The sequence below is a fragment of the Molossus molossus genome, unplaced genomic scaffold, assembly GCF_014108415.1.
Source record: "Molossus molossus isolate mMolMol1 unplaced genomic scaffold, mMolMol1.p scaffold_m16_p_15, whole genome shotgun sequence".
Taxonomy (NCBI): Eukaryota; Metazoa; Chordata; class Mammalia; order Chiroptera; family Molossidae; genus Molossus; species Molossus molossus.
Genome location: NW_023425350.1, coordinates 20,803,792 through 20,824,749, shown reverse-complemented (window position 1 = coordinate 20,824,749; position 20,958 = coordinate 20,803,792). Strand labels below are relative to the sequence as shown.

General features: G+C 40.3%; 1 protein-coding gene across 4 annotated transcripts in view; it reads right to left on the bottom strand.

Annotated features, from left to right (window-relative positions):
* TTC27 (tetratricopeptide repeat domain 27) overlaps window positions 1-20,726 on the bottom strand; it is a 162,549-nt gene extending 141,823 nt beyond the window's left edge. The window contains exons 1-5 of one of the 4 annotated variants that reach the window (XM_036263218.1): window positions 20,426-20,726; window positions 19,090-19,267; window positions 15,099-15,228; window positions 9,255-9,395; window positions 5,397-5,499 (exon numbers count right to left, since the gene is read on the bottom strand). In XM_036263218.1, coding sequence (XP_036119111.1) covers window positions 5,397-5,499; window positions 9,255-9,395; window positions 15,099-15,228; window positions 19,090-19,267; window positions 20,426-20,525 — 652 coding nt within the window. In that variant the 5' untranslated portion in view covers window positions 20,526-20,726. Of the gene's footprint in view, window positions 1-5,396; window positions 5,500-9,254; window positions 9,396-13,361; window positions 13,413-15,098; window positions 15,229-19,089; window positions 19,268-20,425 lie in introns of those variants that run through there. The other 3 variants (XM_036263219.1, XM_036263220.1, XM_036263221.1) reach the window with 3 other exon arrangements.
* Window positions 20,727-20,958: the final 232 nt, after the last annotated feature.

The window sequence follows — 20,958 nt, the reverse complement described above, 5'->3', positions numbered from 1 at the left end:
TCTCTCTAAAATCAATGAAGAGACAATAAGTAAATAAATAAATAAATAAGCAAGCACACTGCCCTGGCCAGTGTGGCTCAGTTGGCTGGGTGTGATCCCGTGTATTGGGAGGTTGCTGATTCCATTCCTGGTCAGCATACATGCCCGGGTTGCGAGCTTCATCCCCAGTGGGGAGGGCGGGGGGTGGCCAATGGATGTTTCTCTCTCACATTGATGTTTCTCTGTTTCTCCCCTTTTCCCTTCTTCTCTCTCTAAAAATCAATAAAAAATATTTTTAAAATAAAATAAAAAGAGCATGTTGACTCAATAGAAGTACATTTATTATTTTAACAACTTGGTAGTTATGTCATGGAAACGAATATTCATGACCTTTGGGATCAAAAGGTCAATTAGGACATTTAAAACATATGCTAAAACCAAAATCTCTTATGAGATTATGTGAATGCTGTGTTAAGGCCGGCCAGGACTAAAGTATCAAATTATTTTAAAAAATCAATGCCTATAGCCCTGGCTGGTTTGACTCAGCGGTTAGAGCATTAGCCTGCAGCCCAGAGAGACCCAGGTTCGGTTCCCACTAAGGGCACGTACCTCGGTTGCAGTTTGTCCCTGGCCCTGGTTGGGTCGTGTGGGTGGCAGCCACTCGATGTGTCCCTTTCATGTCGATGTCTCTCTCTCTCTCTCTCTTCCTCTCTCTCCCTCCCGCTCTATCTGAACATAAAATGGAAAAATGTCCTTGGGTGAGGATAAAATAAATAAATAAAAATTTTAAAAAGACTAAAAAAATCAATGCCCGTATCAGTCACCAAGAGACGAATCTCTTGAACTCTTTCGGAACAATCTAACCCTAGACTCACACAACTGCCTGTAGATATCACAATGGAATTCCCGGACAAAGCATTTAACCTGCTTTATTTTTATTTTTTTAATCCTCACCCGAGGATATTTTTCCATTTTTTGTACAGATAGAGTGGGAGGGAGAGAGAGGAAGGGAGAGAGAGAGAGAAACATCGACGTGAAGGGACACATCGAGTGGCTGCCACCTGCACGACCAACCAGGGCCGGGGACAAACTGCAACCGAAGTACGTGCCCTTAGCGGGAACCGAACCCGGGTCTCTCCCGACCGCAGGCCGACGCTCTAACCGCTGAGCCAAACTGGCCAGGGCTAACCTGCTTTCTTATAGATGGTGACTTCTGCATAAGCTCATCTTCAAATAGCTAAACTGCAACATTATGGTTCGTGCACTAAATGGAACACAGTTTCAGTATCAGATCCTACAATAAATGGCTGTGTATCCCTATGCAGTGGTTTCATTAGTGTGACATCCAAAAGAGTGCCTCAGATCGTGCTGAGGAACACAGTCTTCAAGATTCTAACTTACTCCATTCAGTGATCAGTCCAGCAAAGTTATGCTGACATTCTGATGGACTCTATTCCACTACATTGTACTGATGTAACATTCCTGGACAAAAATATAAAGATCACAGTTGTTCATAATATACTTGCTCCATTTCATAGACTGAAAAAAAATCCTGCCAACTTTTTGATGATCCCTGAAGGGCAACATTTCAAATATAATATTCTTCTCTGGACACTGAACAGTATTTCAGTTATAAATGACTGCTTGGTTAACATTTGGGTCAAATCCCAGAACAAAACATTTTTTTAAATAAAATTGTTTATGAAATGTTGCAGTTTAAAACTATCTACAGACCTATTTAGACAAAGCCAAAATGGACCAATTTATGACTAGATAAAATAAAAAATGTCGTTGATTAGCCTAGAACAGCAACATAAAAGATTCTGAGTTGCAAGGCAAAGCAAATGATATGCTGCAATACACTGTAGAAGGGAATAGAGACCACTTGGGAAATGAGTCACTTGCAGTCATATTTTCCAGATATCTTACTTAACCCTTTCTGTTCAGAAACTTAATTTTATCTCTTAGAATTCCCTCTAAAATACACCAATATGGCCCTGGCCGGTTTTGCTAGTGGTTAGAGTGTTGGTCTGCAGATGAGGGAGTCTGGGTTCGATTCTGGCCAAGAGCATGTACCCCGGTTACGATTTGTCCCCAGCCCAGGTTGGGGTTGTGTGGGTGGCAACCAACTGATGTGTCTCTTTCACATTGATGTTTCTCTCTCTCTCTCTCCCTGCACTCCCACTCTGTCTGAAGGTAAAAATATCCTTAGGTGAGGATTAAAAAAAATAAAAATAAAATACACCATTATGGTTCTGGCCAGTTTAGCTCAGCAGTTAGAGCATCAGCCTGTGGTTTGAGAGATCGCAGGTTCACTTCCCGGTCAAGGGCATGTACCTGGGTTGCAAGTTCAATCCCCAGCCTCAGTTAGGGTCACGAAGGAGGCAATCAATCAATGTCTCTCTCACATTGATGTTTCTCTCTCTCTCTCTCTCTCTCTCTCTCTCTCTCTCCCTTCCTTCTATCTAAAAAACATCATTCTTGGGTGAGGATTAACCAAATAAATAAAACATACCATTATGATCCTACCTTTTAAAATAGCACATAAGCAAAGTATTTTCTTCTTTTCTTAATAAAGGGTCATCATTATGAACATTAGTCGGAGATATGGTAAAGATACAGATTATTGCAGATTTACATAACATGGGATAAGTCTGCATTAATGGCTATATCAAACTTCATTTCCTTCAAAAAAAAAAAAAACTGCCAGTGATACCTTGTTTTTTGTTAATTTAATAATTTTCCATAAAAGTATAATAAAACACAGAAATTAATATAATTATCCTATGCAGTATAATGTAACTACCTTTTTTAGAAATTAAATAGTGGGCTGAATCCTGATACCAGCCACCTCCAAATGCTTTCAATAGCCTCTGGAAAAAAAAAATCAATGCTTTTCCCTTCTTACTATCAATGCCATTCAGCTCATCCCTGGCTTTCAAAACTTTACCCAATTTCTTGAACTAGAAGCTTACCCCTATTCTTTTTTCTCCCTTGCACTAAGTTTGTTTATAGAGTGTATCTCACTTAATTTCAAAAATCTCTAATGGCATGAATGAGGGAAGACATAGTCTACACATTTTCATTTCACTGAAAATAGAAAGAAGACAAGACATATCTGTTGAACGGGGCATCGGGTCTTGGTTTTCTTCAAGTCCCACTTCACACTTCATTTTGAAGGGAACACCACACCTTGGCAACACTTTTATGAGATGATTCAGACTCTCACATGGTATCTGGGTAGGATCAAGTTTCCTATAACTTCTATAATATTTCACTTTTTGAAAAGTTCTTGTACAGCCCTGGCTGGTTTTGCTCAGCAGTTAGAGCGTCGGCCTGCGGTCCAGAGAGACCCGGGTTCGGTTCCCACTAAGGGCATTTACTTCGGTTGCAGTTTGTCCCCGGCCCTGGTTGGGTCGTGCGGGTGGCAACCCCTCAATGTGTCCCTTTCACATTGATGTTTCTCTCTCTCTCTCTCCGTCCCATTCTATCTGAACAAAAAATGGAAAAAAAATGTCCTCTGGTGAGGATAAAAAAAAAAAGTACATGAAGAAAGAACTCAAAAAATGTTAGCTTGAGTCCTGGCTGGGTAGGTCAGTTGGCTGGAGCGTCATCCCATGCACCGAAAGTAGCTGGTTCAATACCCAGGTTTTGGGTTCAATCCCTGGTTGGGATATTATGGGAGGAAATAGATCAATGTTTCTCTCTCACACTGATGTTTCTTTCTTTCTTTCCCCCACTCCCTTCCTCTTTCTCTAAAACTGATTAAAAAAAAATCAATGGATACATAAATAACTGGAACAACAAATAGATGTTTTTCTCTCTCTCTAAAACAAACAAACAAACAAACAAACAAACAAATAAATAAATCTAATATGCTACTAAATGTCAGGTTTAAATCTGGTGGCAGAATAACTGTTTCCAAAAACCAAGGAAACCAAGTATCAAGGTCCTCAAGATTTTCCCTTTTTTCAAAATGCTTTCCCATGAAACACAGCCAAGATGGCATCTGTTAGGAGGCAATTACAGGGGTGTGTGGTTTTAAATTACGTGGTAAATTTTCCATTCATATTTTAGCCAGTCCCTCTCAGTCCATGGGACAATGCTCAATCCATTGAGCCACATAGGCCGAGCAAGAAAAAATATTTTAAAAATAGAATAAAATAAAAAGAATGAAATCTTGCTATCTGCAACAACATGGATGGACCAAGAGGGTATTGTGCTGAGTGAAGTAAGTCATACAAAGACAGATGTCATATGATTTCACTTACATGTGAAATCTAAGAAACAAAATAAATAAATAAGCAGAACAGAAACAGTCTCATAGATACAGAGAACATTTTGACAGCTGCCACATGAGAGGTGGGTTGGGGAACTGGATGAAAAAGCTAAAGAGACTAATAGGTACAAGTTAGTAGTTACAGAATAGTCACAGGGATGTAAAGCACAGCATAGGGAATATAATCAATAATATTGTAATAACTATGTAGGGTGTCAGATGGGTACTAGATTTATCAGAAGTGATCACTATGTAAGTTATATAAATGTCAAATCATTGGGTTGTACACCTGAAACTAATATTATATGTCAACTGTAATTGAAAAATAAAACATGATTTTAAGAAATCAATTTTAAAAGAAAATAAAACAAAATGTAAAAATGTCTCTCCTCTGTCATCCTCAGTAAAAAGTATTTTCTACCAAAGTTAAAAAAAAAATTAAGCTTTTCTTCACGTACTTAATAAGATATAGGATAAATAATTTCCTTTTCTGCATGCAATTTGGCACAATTTACTCCAGCTTAGGTGAGTTAAGGATTTTTTAAAAATAAAGGTAGTTTACATTTGTTTCCAATGAGGTCTCTTAAATTAAAGGACAGAGAAAATATTAAAATACCTTTAAGCAATTCATGATAAAATCATGGTGATCTGCACAGAACAAATCATTCCTTCTACATAGGTAATATAAATGATAATGATTGCCTTTTTTAAAAAGTCAAAGATAAAAAAATTCTATAATCTGATACCATAATAATTTGTGATACCCCACCTCCAGAAATAAAAAGAAAGAAACAACCTCATATAAAGTTACTATTACCCGTCAAAAAACAGTCCTGGCCGGTTTGCTCAGTGGTTAGAGCATCAGCCTGCGGACCAGAGAGTCCTGGGTTGGGTTCCTGCTAGGGGCACGTACCTTGATTGCAATCTGTCCCCGGCCCCAGTTGGGGTCATGTGGGTGGCAACCAGTTGATGTGTCTCTCTTACATAGATGTTTCTCTCTCTCTTCCCCCCCACTTCACGCTCTATCTGATAAAAAAATAAATAAATAAAAATAAAAACAATAAGCAAAAAAGGAATGTCTTGGCCAGGAAATTAAAATGGAGCTACATGCCACATCAAATAAAAATCTCCTACATACCTTGATCGATACAACCTTCAGCAAGAGCAAAGAGCTGAGGTGAGCGTTCCTCAAGCAGCTGCTGGTGAACATGCACACATCTCAAAGTCCACCATGGCAAACTCTGGAAAAAGAAATCACCCTATAAGTTGAAATAATGGAAACTTTGGGAAACAAATTTTACATAAACTGAAATTTAAAATATATTTTTTTACATTTGTGAAATTGAACTTATTCCATAAGCTTCCCCAGCCACTGCTATGTTTTTAGCAGTACTACCCAAATCTACTTCATCTTCCACAAGAACACCCAGACACATCGAACTCACTATGTCCTCCACTAAAACAAACAGTGAAGAGTGAAGGCCTCTCTGCTGCTGCCCAGCACCATCCTTCTTTCTCAGGAAGATCCATGACAAAGGTTCATATTCTTCTCTGTCTTCCTCTATGAGTGTGCGTGTGTGTGTAAGTTATATTTTTGATAAATTCATTGAAGTATCAAGCATGATCATGCACTGAATCATCTATTAAAACTGTTACTTTGAATTATATTGTGTGAAGCTATGAGAAATTAATTTTCCTTTTTTTAAAAAGCAATACCTACTAATAATAAGATATAATGCTTAATTACCAAAAGCATTACTTTACTAGAACTTAACTTCTGCATTTGATTGAGGTAAAACTGCCTGGTTCGCCTTCCAAACTGCTACTCACAACAGTTGCAACAATAACATGATCACAAATGAATTTTGACTCCATGACAAAGTCCTTTCTAATTATTAATGCTGGTTCCTCCATCCATGTAAGGAAAAGTAGAATTATCTAACAAAAAGAAGTTTCGCATCATTTTTAATGTAATTCCCTGAGGTGTTACCTCATTCTGTTACTATCAGTAAAGCTAATGAAGTCAGTATACACATCAATTATCTGTCCCTCATCCTCTGTCAGCAGTAGTGAGTCAGGGTTGGCAGCAGATTCTTTCCTGTCCTAGACATGGGAATTTAGATCCAAAGAGACTGCCTTTGTAAGAAAACATATGGCGTAAGATGTTGAACTCTTAAAAATCAGGACTATTAACTAACTCTTAACCCAAAATCTTTATACAGAAGTAGGAGTGCAAAACAAATAAAGCACAGTCTATGCTCTACTAGAAAAATAAGAGGGCCTTTTCCTATTTGCCAAGAATTGCTTAATAGAACATTTGAGTCATTAATAAAAAAGGAAATTTGAAGCCTTGCTTTAGATAGTTTCTAGATCCTGTCTCCTGATTATAGGACTTACTACAGAATCTCATTGAGAAGTCACACCAGTCAACAACCTCCTAGAAGGCAGGGAGCGTCCGTGTACTCAAAAGACACCTAATAAAGGCATGCTGACTTATTCCATGTTATAAATAAGAAAACTGATATTCAGATAAATTAGCATAAGGTCACACAGTTGTTAAGTGGCTGAGTCAGACAAACTGTGGTCTGATTTCAAAGCCAGGACTCTTTTCACTCAACATTCACATATTACTAATATCAGTCTACATATTTCACAGGTTAAAGGATGGGGAAATCATCTTTTACAGTTCCACAAAAATAATATTGCAATAAAACAATTTGATATACTCCTTAGGAGCCAATCCATTCAAAATTAATTTAAAAGATTAAAACTAACTTGGATAAGTATGTTGTGCTTTTTAATCACTTTACCTTCATTTATTAAAATGTCATTTTTAACATTATCATTTAGAGAATAATATACTCAAGACCCAAAGAGAAAAAAAATAATGTTTCAGTTGAAAGGCAAGATTTCTGCATGGTGATGTACAAGAAAACAGTACTGAAAGCTGAAGTCAAAAGTCGTTAAGCATATGCCTAGAAATGATGGTAAGTTGTCTCTCCAACCCTACCAAGTACGATTTCACTTGTTCTCCCAGTTGCTAGTAGTACATGTATCTTTATTAATGGTGCTTAATATGCTTGCTGATAAAAGTTTTCCACCAACAAAACTTAAAATTTGTATCACTCACACGTTAATGACTATTAGTCTCACTAGAAAAAAAATACTGCCATCTGGCAGCCTCATCCTTGGTGATACTTTCTTCAGAGCCAAGTATTAGTCTGTAGGACCATTTAACTCAGATTAATTTGGGAAACATTTTTTAATTCAAACTAATTTCGATTAAAAAAAAACAAAGATGAGACCTTATATCTGCTAGGACATGTTGAAACACATCTATTAAAACCCCTTCCAGTACAACTGATTCCAAATAGATCTCTGGCTCTCATGAGAGCTGCTGATGGAGATATCACTGCTCTTCTTGCCTCTTCTCTTTGGAATTTACATGCTTATGAAAGTAAGCCCTCATACTGTACACACCAAGTCTAAATTTTGCCCATAGAAATATTGTCTTTCTTAAACTTTTCAGCCAACATTTAGAAATTGGGAGACTTCCCATAAAATTGAGATTTACTGTTGGCAATACAGGGTCTGAGTCTCCAAGTTGCAACAATCAGAACAGGAGTAAGCAAGGTACAGCCTATGGGCCAAATGCAGCCCATCACCTGTATTTGTACAGCCCAAGAAGTAGAATAGTTTGACATTTTAAAATCATTAAAATAATACAAAAAGATAACATTTTGTAACATGTAAAAATATATAGAATTAAATTTTTTTTTAAATCCTCACCCAAGGCTATGTTTATTGATTTTTTGAGAGAGAGAGAGAGAGGAAGGAAGGGAGAGCGAGAACATCGATGTGAGAGAGAATCACTGATCAGTTAGTTACCTCCCATACACATCCCAACTGGGCATTGAATCCACAACCTAGGTATGTGCCCTGACCGGGAGTGGAACCTGCAACGGTTGGGACGATGCTCCAACCAACTGAGCCATCCACCCATGGATAAAATTAAAATTTTAGTGTCCAGCCCTGGCCGGTTGGGCTCAATGGTTAGAGTGTCGGCCCACGGATCAGAGAGTCCGGGTTCAGTTCCCACTAAGGGCACGTACCTCGGCTGCAGTTCGTCCAGGCCCCGATTGGGGTCATGTGGGTGGCAACCACTCCATGTGTCTCTCTCACATCAATGTTTCTCTCTCTCCTCCTCCTCCCTCTCTCCCTCCTGCTCTATCTGAAGATAAATGCAAAATGTTCTCAGGGGAGGATAAAATAAATTAAAAAATAAAATAAATAAAAATTTAGTGTCCATAAATAAAGTTTTATTGGTAAAACAGTCACCCCCATTGGTTCACATAGAGTCTACAGCTGCTCGCCCAGCACAGGGCAAAGCTGCGGAGCCCGGAGACGGAGGCGTTAGGACACGACGGCCAAAGCACGGTGGACACCTCCACTGAACCTCCACAGACCTTCTCTGTGCGTCTTGTGGTTTCTGTCATCTCCTACCGCCTGTCAGCTTTCTGAGTCCCAGTGTTGCTTCTCTCTGATTCACACCTAACCTAAAGAAACCATGTCACAGATGCTCACATGTTCTGCTCAATCCAACTCAAATTCTGAAACAAGGTTGGGCGTGAGCCAGGAAACTAAGCTCCACTGCGATGGTGTTAGAACTCTGCCTAGTGCTCATTAACTTACATGAAATTCATAAGAGACTATGGAAGACTGTTTTAAACATATATTTCAGATTCAGAGAATGAACATTTCATACACATACAACATACATACCTACATATATGCAATCCTATTGAAGAGGCTCAATATCATCTCATTTTACACTAGATAAATCTCATAAGGGGCAAAAATTTTTGCTTATTTCCATCAGATTTTAAAATGAAATACCTATAAGGTAACTTTGTCAACGTCACAGCTAAAGTCTAATGCTAATCAGGATGAAAGTCACACATGGGGATGAATCTCCTGGCTCCTTTTCTCCCCTTACCTGAATCGCTGTCAGTTTGTGTCTTAGATTCACTAGGATAACTCGCGCCAATAACAGCAGGATAGGGTTCGAGGTCAGGCTGTAGATTGCTTCACCATCTAGAATGAGCAGACTCAGAACAACTGCATCCATTGCTTTCACCTGGAAAAAAAATCATAAGCTAAGATGATATAATTTAACAAAATATTATTAATCTTTCTATGTCTTATAATTACACATATTTTCCAGTCACTCCAGCTCTGTAGCAGACACTGATCTGTCACACAGCAAATGGCGCTAGACAGAACCATAGCATCATAAATGCCCTGAGAGACCTAAAATCCGGCCCACCCTGACAGAGCCGCCATCTGCTTGTACTTCAGAGGAACAGGGACTCAAGACAGTGCCAGCACTGAAGAGGCATCATGACTTTATAGACTACTTACAACAGAATGTCATCTCAATAAAAAGTATCCCTATGTTCAAGTATTTAAACACATTTCACAAATGCATCTCTCGTTGGCGAATGTCGCTAAGAGCACATCTGTGCCACAACTGCCATTGAGCCAACAAGCCCTTACACAGCAGCACGGGGCAGGCACACGACCACGGAGCAGAGAGCAGAGAGCTGTCACCAAGGGATGCCTGCGAAGAGCCCACCCCTTGACTGAAGAGATGTTCACCATGGACAAGATCCTGGGTTTCTAAATTGTGAACTGCATAATTTTGACAGCTGCCACAAAATAGACAGCAAGAATGCTTAACTGTTGGGAATATGGGTTCTAATATCAGAGACACAGGAGGGTGTCCTTTGTCTGCTTCTTATCAGTTTGTAGACAGCTAAATTTTTTTAACTAAAGCCTCGGTTTCATCAATTATAAAATGGAATAATAAAAACTATACCTCACAGCCCTGGCTAGTTTTGCTCAGTGGTTAGAGCGTCGGCCTGTGGTCCAGAGAGACCCGGGTTCAGTTCCCACTAAGGGCTCGTACCTCGGTTGCAGTCTGTCCCCAGCCCTGGATGAGTCGTGCGGGTGGCAGCCACTCGATGTGTCCCTTTCTCTCTCTCTCTCCCTCCCTCCCATTCTATCTGAACAGAAAATGGAAAAATGTCCTTGGGTGAGGATAAAAATATATATATATATCTCCCCACCTGTTCTGGCATAAATTTAGATCATTATCTTTTAAAGGAAATCTCTCAAGATAAACAACAAACAAGTAACTTATTAGGGCAACAAATAATAAATTATACAGATATAGCCCATAATACACTACCCGAAAATTATTACCTCTGATACTGAAAGCCAGGGGTGTTTATTAAACCTCCCTCCTATCCTTCAACTCAAAGTTCTCTGGAGATGGTATTAACAAGGCAAATAATAAATCAGTGACTGAATAGACCACTAAATAAATAAATTTCTCTTCTTAGTGTTACCCTTGCATCTTCATGAAAAAAATGCTCTTCTATCCTCTGCCTAAGTAAATCAGCCTCTGCGGGCCTGTCATATAACAAACACCGATATTCCAATTGAGTTCTAAATGTACTTCCATTTAGAGGTTTTGGAAATTATCCATTTTTAAAGAGGATTGTCTATATTTTCAATAAAAACAAAAAGAAAAGGTTACAACTCCCTGAAGAACAATTCCTCAGTCAAGAGAGCATATGACACACAAAAACACATATTTAACAACATAATAGTGAAAAATTCAACATCTGGAAGCCTATGATAAACTTAATATAAAACCAGATTACCAAGAGATCACCCTTTATGTGTGAGATGGACCTACTGCTCAGACATGGCCCTTCAATGCTATTCCTCTGGAGCTGATTAGCACCAAAGGTCAGAAAACAGTACTAGCAATGCCAAGGCCGTAAATTAGAGGCAGCAGAAATTAATCTGGCTTTGGTGACTACACTCCATGACCATAAAGTAGATTCACAAATAGTTGTGCATCGCAAGAGCTAAGAAAGATGAATCGGTTTTATATCCCACATATGAGTGAAATCATATGTTTCTTAACTTTTTCCATCTGACTTATTTCACTTAGCAAAATAAGAACTATAAAATTAAAAGCAACAAATGAACAAACAAGACAAACAAAAACTCATGGCCACAGACAACAGTACATTGGTTACTAGAGGGAAAGGGGGGGGGGTGGAGAAAGTAGAAAAGGGTAAAGGAGGTCAAATCTATGGTGATGGAAGGAGACGACTTTGGGCAATGAACACACAAGGCAATATACAGATGATGCATTATAAAATTGTACACTTGAAATCTACATAATTTTATTAACCAATGTCACCCCGATAAACTTAAATTTTAAAAACAGTAAAATGAATAAAACCATTAAACCTTTATAGAAAGAAAAAGATGAATCAGCACAGAAAAATGACAAATAGAAAATATTGCTCAGTTTCAAAACCAGCTCCTTCTGTCTTCCAAATCCTCAGATTGCTGATGAAGAGCATAAACTGTATAATCCTTTTAAAAACATTACCAAGGGAAATCGAACATGCATATACCCTTGGGCCAGAAACCCGACTCACAGATATGACTGCGGCAGAGCTTCCCCGCTCAGAGCTGGGAAGGGTTTACAAGCGTGCTGAAATATGGATCCCCTCAGCCCAACTGTAGCCTAGGGCCAGTGAAAACAACCTCCTCCATCTGGTGCACTGCACCAAACAAACACTATCATTTTTAAAGTTTGCTGTGCTTTGAAACTCTTGCAAATGATTTCCAGAAGATATGTTCCTAATAGCATTTTATATAATATATTGCAAAAAAATGGAACCATTCCAGATGGCCATCAAGAGTAGAACAGATATCGCCCTGGCCGGTTTGGCTCAGCGGTTAGAGCGTCGGCCTGCGGTCCTGAGAGACCCGGGTTCGGTTTCCGCTAAGGGCGCGTACCTTGGTTGCAGTTTGTCCCCGGCCCTGGTCGGTTGTGCGGGTGGCAACCACTCGATGTGTTACTTTCACGTCGATGTTTCTCTCTCTCTCTCTCTGTTCCTCTCTCTCCCACTCTACCTGAACAAAAAATGGGAAAATGTCCTCGGGGGAGGATAAAAAAAAAAAAAAAAAAGAGTAGAACAGATATGTAAATTGTGGTATATACATACAATTGGAACACTATACAACTGTAAAAATCAATAATGGCATAATTTCAAAACTATACCATTGAACAAAGGCAAATCACAGAAAAATACATAGTTTGTTTCATTTATATAAAGTGCAAAAACTAGCAAAACTAAGCACTATGTTTTCTAGGGATGCATAAGAGGTGCTAAAACTATGGAGGAAAGCACTGGAATGGTTCATGCGAGTGGCTCATGGAACGAGGGGACCAGGGAGCTATCAGGAAGCACACACAGGGGAGCTCCTCAGGCAGTGTTTCCCAAGCGTGCTCAGAGCATGTGTAGAAGACGACAGGATTTGTAGTGCACACTCAAACCCGGAGAAGGCGGCTGAACAGAAGAGATCATCAGTTCAAGGCTCTCACCAGCCCCAGCCTCACGCAGCCACCACAATGCAAAGGGGCTCAGCACCTGCAGAACAGCAGTCAGGAAGCTCTCTCTGTTCTACGATGCCGGCTATGTTCTCAAGCGCAGTGGTGGGAACAAGGATTTTACTATTTAAATTGTACAAATTTTATGTTTCTTTTTTTTTTTTAATGTATGAGATAGTTCTAATAAAAACCAAGGTCTTAGTCAAAGTTTCCTACAATCTGGCCTGAATCCCTTCAAATGTGACCTTTCACTGTGACTCCAACAGGCCCAGTGTATCCCTTTGCCCCAAACATCACCCTCCTCCCCTCTCAGCATCTGCTTTACAATTGCACCTGGAATGCATTTCCTCCTCTTCTCCATTCTCCACTTCCTCATCACCCTGCAGGTTCGAATTCAAAGTCCACTCCCAACTAAAAGGTCTCTTCTGAAAAAGTTCACGCTCCACAGATCTCTTATAGTCTGAATCTCTCATGCGACCCAATTCTGTGCTGCTCTGCATTGCCACCTGAGCAGTGGTGCTTCTACACTAGTAATGGATCCGGACCCAGGAAACATGGACTCTAGTCCCCCAGCTATCAGACTGTGACAAGTTCTTGCACCATTTTGAGCTTCAGTCTTACCTCAAATTAATATAACACGTCCTGGCCAGGTGGCTCAGTAGGTCAGCTGGTGGGAGCGTTGTCCCATACACCAAAGGATTTCAGGTTCCATCCCTGGTCGGGATGCATAGGTGAGGCAAATAAATGATTGATGTTTCTCTCTCACATCGATGTCTGTCTGTCTGTCTGTCTCTCTCTCTCTGTCTCTCTGTCTCCCTTCCTCTCTCTAAAATAATACATATCCTTGGATGAGGATAAGAACGATAATAATTAACACATGTGAATTAAGTCTTTGACTGTTTGGTGAATATCTAATCTACACTATAGGGATATAGAAGCCAGAATCTTTCATAAAATCAGAGAAGGAATGACACATTCCATAAAAGTAAATTTCTATATAATTGAAACATATTTCTTTAACTGACACAATCTTTGGGATTTTATTTTAACCATTTTGGATGAAAATTTTTGTAAAGTGTAGATTAAAGTCCCTTCTTAGATATAAGATACAGAAGATCATCTAACCTTTCAATAATGATTTAGGGTCAGCAGAATGAATTTCAATTATTCTGCTGGAATGGAATACAGTGACTCGGTAAACTGATGTACACACAGCTAATTATAATGGCTTTCAGATTATGGCTGCTTTTGTACTTCTTGTCTTTCCACCTCACCACCAAATTACTAACATTTGACTCAATAACTCCATTCCTTTCATTTGCTATTTCTAATTCTGAGAAACGAGGTAACAGTACACAGGCCCCTTTTGCTGCAGAAGCCTTGCATGCTAGGGGACCCTTTCTCCAGGCTGAGTGATTAATCATTATGTTCAAGTTCTCTGAGGTGGCTGAATAAATTAAAGTTACCATACTTCTTTTTGCAGCATGTCATACTCACCAAGCCCTAGGCATATGTGCTCAAAAACACGAGGAATTCAAATTGCAAGCTCTCCTGATGATCTACTGTTGCAGGCCAATAATATTGTCTTCATATATGGATAATAATAGTTATTACCAGGGAGACCTCTGTGCCAGGCAATTAGGAAAGCATTTGTAATAGAAAGAAAATCACCCCTGGGAACTGTTCCTAAGCATTGCAGCAAATCTTAGCTGCAACAGATTTCCAGATTTGCTGCCTTGCCAGAAAAGATCTTTACGTAACTGCAATAACATATGCATCTATCTATCTATCTATCTATCTATCTATTTATGAAAAACAGGTACAGCTGTCTGTGCATTAAAATAAAGAGTAGCTCACGAGCCCTACAAAATGGGAATGTCTGAAGAAGAGTTTGAGACTGGCAATAAAACTTCTGGAAATATATGAAAATCTGACTGAGAAACAAGCATTTTTAGCAGGTTGTGTACAAGCTATAAAGTAAAGTTTCATTCCTACCAACTAGTAACTCCAGTTTACAAAGACCAGTTCCTAAAGCATAAATAACACAATCATAAATACATGTAACATTTCCGCCCTGGCCGGTTTGGCTCAGCGGTTAGAGCGTCGGCCTGCGGTCCTGAGAGACCCGGGTTCGGTTCCCGCTAAGGGCGTGTACCTCGGTTGCAGTATGTCCCCGGCCCTGGTCGGTTGTGCGGGTGGCAGCCACTCGATGTGTTCCTTTCACGTCGATGTTTCTCTCTCTCTCTCTCTGTTCCTCTCTCTCCCTCCCACTCTACCTGAACAAAAAGTGGAAAAATGTCCTCGGGTGAGGATAAAAAAAAAAAAAAAAAATACATGTAACATTTCCAAGAAGCATACCTCACTGAGCTGCTGAAACAAAACAGACGGCAAAAACTCCTGCAGGTGTAAATCAACCAGAGGCCCCGTCCAGTTGCTCTGAACAAACAGTTGCAAACTGCTCACACCGATTAAGAATATCAGCTGTTGTCTGTATATGAGAATAGTAAAAGAAATAAATGTGAAGCATTATCATTATAACCACCAACATACTGTTTCATTCCAGTTTTATTAAGAAAATGTAAGCCCTGGCTGGTTTGGCTCAGCGGTAGGAGCGTCAGCCTGCGGTCCGGAGAGACCTGGGTTCGGTTCCCACTAAGGGCACGTACCTCGGTTGCAGTTTTTCCCGTCCCCAGCCCTGGTTGGGTCGTGCGGGAGGCAGCCACTCGATGTGTACCTTTCACATCCATGTCTCTCTCTCTCTCTCTCTCTTCCACTCTCTCCCTCCCACTCTGTCTGACTAGAAAATGAAGAAATGTCCTCAGGTGAGGATAAAAAAAGAAAATGTAAGTTATCAACCAACATTTATTGAGAGTATCTGAGAGTATTACAAAAAAAAATTTCTGAAACCTAAACAATTGATTTCTGCAAGGTCCAAAACTGTAACCATGAGCCACATATGACTCTTTTAAATTTAAATTAATTAGCCCTGGCTGGTTTGGCTCAGCGGTAGAGTGCAGGCCTGCAGACCAATGAGTTTCGGGTTTGATTCTGGCTAAGGGCATAGACCTCGGTTGCAGTTCGTCCCCAGCGCTGGTCAGGGTCGTGTGGAATGCAACCAGTTGATGTGTCCCTCTCACATCAATGTTTCTTTCTCTCTCCCTTTCTCTCCCTCCCACTCTATTCTGAAGACAAACAGAAAAATATCTTCAGGTGAGGATTAAAAAAAGAATTTTAATAAATTAGAGTTAAACAAAATTTCAAATTCAATCCCTCAGTCACACTGTTCACATTTTAAATGCACAGGCGCCAAATGAGACTAGGGGCCACCATACTGGATGGCACAGATACAGAACACCTTTACCATCACAGAAAGTTCTTTTGAAAAGCACTGGTTTAGATCCGGATCAAGCACTTGTAACTTTTCCTGCATTTTATTTAACAGCTCTGACACTGCCGGAAGACATGTTAAACTGATTTTATATGAAAGAAAATTGACAACAAAAGTTGTTTTTAGCCCAGCTGGTATGGTGCACTAGATTGAGTGTCACCCCATGGACTCAGAGGTCCCAGTTTGATTCCCAGTCAGGGCACATGCCCAGGTTTCAGGCTTAATCCCCAGTGGGGGGCATGCAGGAGGCAGCCAATCAATGTTTCTCTCTTATATCAATGTTTCTATTTCTCTCCCCCTTCCTCTCTCTCTATAAAATCAATAAAAACATTTATTTTTTATTTTTTTATCCTCACCCGAGGACATTTTTCCATTTTTTGTTCAGGTAGAATGGGAGGGCGAGGGAGGGAGAGAGAGGAAGAGAGAGAGAGAAAGAGAGAGAGAGAGAGAAACATCGACATGAAAGGGACATATCAAGTGGCTGCCACCCTCACGACCAACCAGGGCCGGGGACAAACTACAACCGAGGTATGCGCCCTTAGCGGGAACCGAACCAGGGTCTCTCTGGACCACAGGCCGACGCTCTAACCGCAGAGCCAAACCGGCCAGGGCCATTTATTTTTTTTAAAAAGTTTTTTTTAAACAACATTTTACTAATCCTATACTACCACGTGCTGAAACAAAATACCCCTAGAAATTTCACTTGAACCTATTTTTTTTTCAATCTTGCTTTGGCTTAAGACAGAGTGGTTAAACTTTTTGTGTCAAGGGACAGATATTAAATATTTCTGGCTCTGTGGGTTATGTGTTTCTTTTTTCCAACCCTTTAAAATGTGAACACCATTCTTAGCCAATTTGCCCCATCAGCCATAATTTGCCAACCTCAGGATTAAGATAAAAATAGGTGGGGATCCACCTGGCGGTGTGGCTCAGTGGTTGGGCATCGACCTATGCACCAAGAGGTTGCCAGTTCAGTACCCAGTCAGGGCACATGCCCAGGCTGTGGGCTCGATCCCCAGTGGGGACATGCAGGAGGCAGCCAATCGATGGTCTCTCTCATTGATGTTTCTATGTTTCTATCTCTCTCTCTCTCCCTTCCTCTCTGTCTAAAATCAATAAAGAAAACAAACAAACAAACAAAAATAGGTGGGGATCCAACTCTAGAGCCAGAGGATCTGAAGTTTCATGCTGAAGAGAAAGTAAAAGCTTTCTTCTCCCTGTATTCCTTATGCCCTACCTCAAAAGATTCAATAAAAATAAAAAAATCAATCCTACAAGCCTATAGCGGCACAACTAAGAGCACAGCAAAGAAAAAGAAGCACTTTTTTCAAAGAAAAAGAGAAAATAGGTGACCAAAGAGCCTGTTTGCAGTTAGATGTTAGGAATCTTGGGTCCGGTCGGTGGACTGAGCATCAACCCATGGACTGAGAGGTCCTGGTTTGATTCCCCGTAACGGCACATGCCTGGGTTGCAGGCTCGATCCCCAATAGGGAGTGTACAGGAGGCAGCGGATTGATATTTCTCAAGTCGATGTTTCTATCTCTTTCTCCCTTCCTCTCTAAAAAAAATCAGTAAAAATATATTAAAAAAAAAAAATAACAAAAGAAGTTAGGAAACTTGGGAAAAACAAGCGTGTAGCTGGATCTTAAAGCTGTAATATAGCCATCACAACCAAAAACCAAAATCCTCAAGGCAAACTGCAAATACAGTTTCATTTTCAAATTCCTCAAAATGAGGCAATTGATATCTCTCTTCTCAGCTCTATATGACAAGCTAGAATTCTGCTCTCCCAATGAATAATGCATTTGTGTGTTTTAAAGTACACTGCAAAGCCAGTTTCTGTGATACTGCACACACTTCAGACAGAAAAATAAGAATCAAGACTGACACTGCAGGAATGTAAGGTACTAGTAAACCAGGAAAATGAAAAGGAGTGATATTAATCTTTAAAATAAGATAAAATGCCTATAGTAACATTCTTTCATGAACTCCTTATGGATACAAACTATGTCTTACTCCTCCTCACAACCTCAACACCTAGTACACTAGTTGGGTTATCTGCTGAAGAACTAAACAAAACCATTCCCTAGAAATAATGGTAAAATAAAATTGTATGTATTTTAAAGAAAATTAAAACTTGCCCCAGCCAGTTTGGCTCAGCGGTTAGAGCATCAGCCCACAGACTGAAGGGTCTTGAATTTGATTCCTGGTCAAGGACATGGGTCTCGTGTTCGATTCCTGGTCAAGGGCATGTACCTGGGTTGCAGGTTCGATCCCTGGCCCACAGTCAATGTGTCTCTCTCACACTAATGTTTTTCTCCCCCCCCCACCTCCTTCCCTCCGTTCTACTCTATTTAAAAGTCTAAATTAAATTAAATTACAACTTGATGTGGATGCCAAGTTACAAAGGAGAGAAAGAAGTATATCAACAAATTTACAACAATAAAATTTAGGTTTCACTACTGTGTGACTATTATACTTAATCCTACAAAATTACATAAGGTAAAACAAGGTTCCATAATAAACGCATTAAGTTTTCTGATCTCTAGAAAGTTGACCATCTAAAACATAATAAAAGTAGTTACAAGTATCACTCAGCAATCTAGAACTAGCAAGATGGACAGGGTATACTTTCAAGTTAAAAGGAAATAAGGGCTAAAGTCTTCTGTGGCCAAAACCCATCAGATCTAAGCATTTGGAAGCTCAGTGGGTTAGCAATTACCACTCAATTATAGCCAGTTTGATATACAAAACCCTTATATCCTACACTGCTTTACTTTTTCATCTGACAGTCCTCTGGACAGAAGTTCTTACACAGATTATTAGGTACATTATGAGTTCTGACTAAATGTAAAGCCGGGTTTTTCAATAACTGCTAAAATCAGTGTCTTACACTGTTCAAAGTTCTATTAAATGTATTAAAAGGCTGGTTCTCTATGAAAACTTCAAATAAAATTCTACCTTTGGTTTTTGTCCAAATCTGATGAGAAATCCAGGAATGTTAATATCTGCTTCTCTAGGTAGCTCTCAATCTTTTCTTCAGTCATCTTTGTTGAATTAAATATATTTTTAGTCAATGAATTTAAGAATATGGCTTCATAGTTCCCTTCTAGCAGCAATTGTAGGAAAGATCCACTCTCTGTAATATAAAAAATTAGTCCAATAATCCAAAAGAACAATTTTTTTCATACATAAAGCATAACACTATAGGCAAATCTACCATTTTAGTATGCACAAAAGTATATATACAGAATGCTTGCTATACATTAATAAAAAAGCACTGAACAAATTCCCATCATTCTACAGATATCACTTCTCCGAGATTGGCAGCTCATGTAAATGATGACTAGTAAGGTAGAAAGAAGTTAGACCCAGAAATAATATTCCTCATTAGTAATTATTCTCACCCTTCTGTTGGGAATTCAAAAAGATTCCTAACAAAAGAAAAGTTTCCATAGTCAAAGTTCTAAGACATTTCACAGTCTGGCTCCTCCTACCCACTACCCAGCTATATTCCCTTGATAAAAAGCTGGTTCACTCATTGTTCCCCAAGTATCTCATGTACATCTCTGCCTCCACACTATTACACTTGTGTTTTCTCATGCAGAGCTCTTCTCCCCTTGTCAGTATTATCCTTTAATCACAAATCAGCTCAAGTCTGACTTCTTCCATGAAGCTGTTCCAGATCAGACTTCAGAAACTACCTATCCTGAGGCACCTATTGTGTTTACACACACACACACACACACACACACACACTTATATACTGTCCTAAATGTTACTTCTCTTCTGGATCCAGCCTAAATCCCACAGTCAGATGTGCCTATATCCCACCAGTAAATGTGCCTTTTAATTCTATATTTCTATGGTAAACGTGCAATGCTCACAAGAATTACATCTTTGCTGCCTCGTTTCAGCCTTTCTGCTTACCAGCTGTGTGATCCCTTGAGTAAATTACTTAATCAGTAGTTGAATGTCTTCATCTGCAAATTGAATTTAAAGTAGCATCTACCTTAGTGTCTATTGTAAGGATTAAACGACTAAACAAAATGTTAGAAAGGAACTGATACTGTCATTGTTATTTCCGAATCTAGACGGTGAGAAGTTTGGGATCAAGACAAGCACGGAGCGGAGGACCACGCCTACCATGTCAAGGAAGAAACCCAAAGCTTTAAGAAATCAACAAGATTTTGGTAGGAAAAAAATAAAACAGAGGGATGAGAACCCGGCCACCGCCACCCCTTCCCCTCACAGTCCCCACGCTGGCCTAGGTCCCTGGCAAGCGCGCCTCTCTCACCTGAGCCGGCGACTCCCTCCTGCTTCCACTGCTGCCGCTCAGCCTCAGTGGGGAAGCCCCTCAAAACTGCCAGCTCCGGGGTCCACGTCACTCCGGACATTGCCGCAGCCAAAACGATTTCCAAAAGGGTCACACAGGACCCTCAAAAGAAAATGAAAGGAGGAGGGTCCAGAGACGCCGAAGTCCAGCGGTGACCGTTGCTGTGGATACACTCACAGGCTAGAACCCCACATGCGGATACCAGCCCATGGAGGCGGCCATGACAGCAGCGCGGGGCGCCCTGGGAAAAACACACAGACTCCACAACGGCTTCCGCCTGCAACTCCAATCCAAATCCACGATACTGAGCATGCCCCGTGGGGAGGCCCCGCCCCGAGCGGGGAATGGGCGGGGCTGGGGGCGCGGCCTATCTCAGCCCCGCCCCAAGCGGCTGCCGCCAGCTGTAAGCCCTGGAGTCCTTTATGCACCGCTCACGGAGGACACGGGTTAAAGTGCCGCTCTCAGCAGCGCTCTTCTAACCGCGGCTTCGCTGC